General features: G+C 52.1%; 1 protein-coding gene across 1 annotated transcript; it reads right to left on the bottom strand.

Moving 5' to 3' along the window:
- Positions 1-1,211: 1,211 nt before the first annotated feature.
- LOC139399206 (uncharacterized) lies at positions 1,212-2,420 on the bottom strand (the record flags this gene model as incomplete). Its single annotated transcript, XM_071144718.1, has 1 exon — positions 1,212-2,420. A coding segment is annotated over one exon (1,209 nt), but the record flags the coding sequence as incomplete, so codon positions are not given.
- Between the last annotated feature and the right edge of the window lie 51 nt (positions 2,421-2,471).

Genomic DNA, 2,471 nt, shown 5'->3' with positions numbered 1-2,471 from the left:
ATTAGACCAGTGAGAATTTGTCCTTTGGTCTGATGAGATTTTTGGTTCCAACCGCCGTGTCTTTGTGAGACGCAGAATCAGTGATCTTGGATGATCTCCGCAGGTGCGGTTCCCACTGTGAAGCATGGAGAAAGAGGTGTGATGGTGTAGGGGTGCTTTGCTGGTGACACTGTCTGTGATTTATTTAGAATACAAGGCAGACTGAACCAGCATTGCTATCACAGCATTCTGCAGTGATATTCCATCCCATCTGGTTTGGGCTTAGTGGGACTATCATTTATTTTTCAACAGGACAATGACCCAGCACACCTCCAGGCTGTGTAAGGGCTATTTGACCAAGAAGGAGAGTGAAGGAGTTCTGCATTAGATGACCTGGCCTCCACAATCACTCAACCTCAACCCAATTGAGATTATTTGGGATGAGTTGGACCGCAGAGTGAAGGAAAAGCAGTCAACAAGTGCTCAGCATATGTGGGAACTCATTCAAGACTGTTGGAAAAGCATTCCAGGTGAAGCTGGTTGAGAGAATGCCAAGAGTGTTCAAAGCTGTCATCAAGGCAAAGGGTGGCTACTTTGAGGAATCTTGTTTGGTTGCTCCATGATTCCATATGTGTTATTTCATAGTTTTGATGTCTTCACTATTATTCTACAATGTAGAAAATAGTAAGAATAAAGAAAAACTCTTGAATAAGTAGGTGTGCCCAAACTTTTAACTGGTACTTGCTGTAAATTAGATATTTCTGAAACATGTCTAAAAACATATTTTCACTTTGTCATTATGAGGTATTGTGTGTAGATGGGTGAGATTATTATAAAAAATCACTTTTGAGTTCAGACTGTAACACAACAAAATGTGGAATAAGTCAAGGAGTATGAATACTTTCTGAAGACACTGCATGAATAAAATAATATTCATAGGTTCATTAATGTATGTATGTATGTATGTGTGTGTGTGTGTGTGTGTATTCTTACTTCTTTTGTTCTGATCCAGAACCCATTAATCAGAAGAGCCCAGCAGTACACTTGTTAGGTGCTATTCCAGGGCCTAGTTGTTTTTCTCTGTGTTATATTAAGGCATTGTTTTAAAAGTGGTTCTCCAGCTTCTCTTTTTCTGCCAGAGTGAGTAAAAATAGAAACTTTCATGCTCTCTCAATGTACTTTCCCTCCAGGAAGTGCACATCTGTGGGGTTATTGGATTGGCTGCCCTTTTGTCATGTGGCGCCCCCGTTCTCAGGCTCCCATTGGTTGGCACCTGTGGGTCTCTTTGAAGGAAAGCCTTTCTGACGGGACTCAGGAGCCCAGAGGAGTTGTTGTGGAAGTGGGAAAGAAGGACAGTGTTGGTGGGTGGGAGGCTGGAGCACGGTGGGGGTGGTGTTGGTGGGGGGTTGGAGATTGGCGGGCTGAAGCTGTGAGGGTGGAGAGTGGTGGGGGCTAAAGCAGTGAGGATGGTGAGGGCTGAAGCAGTGAGGGTGGAGGGTGGTGAGGGCTGAAGCAGTGAGGGGGGAGAGTGGTGAGGGCTGAAGCAGTGAGGGGGGAGAGTGGTGAGGGCTGAAGCAGTGAGGGTGGTGAGTGGTGGGGGTTGAAGCAGTGAGGGTGGAGGGTGGTGAGGGCTGAAGCAGTGAGGGTGGTGAGGGCTGAAACAGTGAGGGGGAGAGTGGTGAGGGCTGAAGCAGTGAGGGGGGAGAGTGGTGTGGGCTGAAGCAGTGAGGGTGGTGAGTGGTGGGGGCTGAAGCAGTGAGGGGGAGAGTGGTGGGTGCTGCAGCAGTGAGGGGGGTGAGTGGTGGGTGCTGCAGCAGTGAGGGGGGTGAGTGGTGGGGACTGCAGCAGTGAGGGTGGTGGGGGCTGCAGCAGTGAGGGTGGTGAGTGGTGGGGCCTACAGCAGTGAGGGTGGTGGGGGCTGCAGCAGTGAGGGTGGTGATTTGTGGGGGCTGCCACAGTGAGGGTGGTGAGTGGGGGCTGCAGCAGTGAGGGTGGTGAGTGGTGGGGGCTGCAGCAGTGAGGGTGGTGAGTGGTGGGGGCTGCAGCAGTGAGTGGTGGGGGCTGCAGCAGTGAGTGGTGGGGGCTGCAGCAGTGAGGGTAGTGGGGGCTGCAGCAGTGAGGGTGGTGAGTGGTGGGGGCTGCAGCAGTGAGGGTAGTGAGTGGTGGGGGCTGCAGCAGTGAGGGTGGTGGGGGTTGCAGCAGTGAGAGTGGTGATTGGTGGGGGCTGCAGCAGTGATGGTGGTGATTGGTGGGGGCTGCAGCAGTGAGGGGGAAGAGTGGTGAGGGCTGCAGCAGTGATGGTGGTGATTGGTGGGGGCTGCAGCAGTGATGGTGGTGATTGGTGGGGGCTGCAGCAGTGAGGGTGGTGAGTGGTGAGGGCTGCAGCAGTGATGGTGGTGAGTGGTGAGGGCTGCAGCAGTGATGATGGTGATTGGTGGAGGCTGAAGCAGTGAGGGGGGAGAGTGGTGAGGGCTGCAGCAGTGATGGGGGAG

The sequence above is a fragment of the Oncorhynchus clarkii genome, unplaced genomic scaffold, assembly GCF_045791955.1.
Source record: "Oncorhynchus clarkii lewisi isolate Uvic-CL-2024 unplaced genomic scaffold, UVic_Ocla_1.0 unplaced_contig_9695_pilon_pilon, whole genome shotgun sequence".
Taxonomy (NCBI): Eukaryota; Metazoa; Chordata; class Actinopteri; order Salmoniformes; family Salmonidae; genus Oncorhynchus; species Oncorhynchus clarkii.
This window is presented reverse-complemented; position numbering and strand designations above follow the sequence as displayed.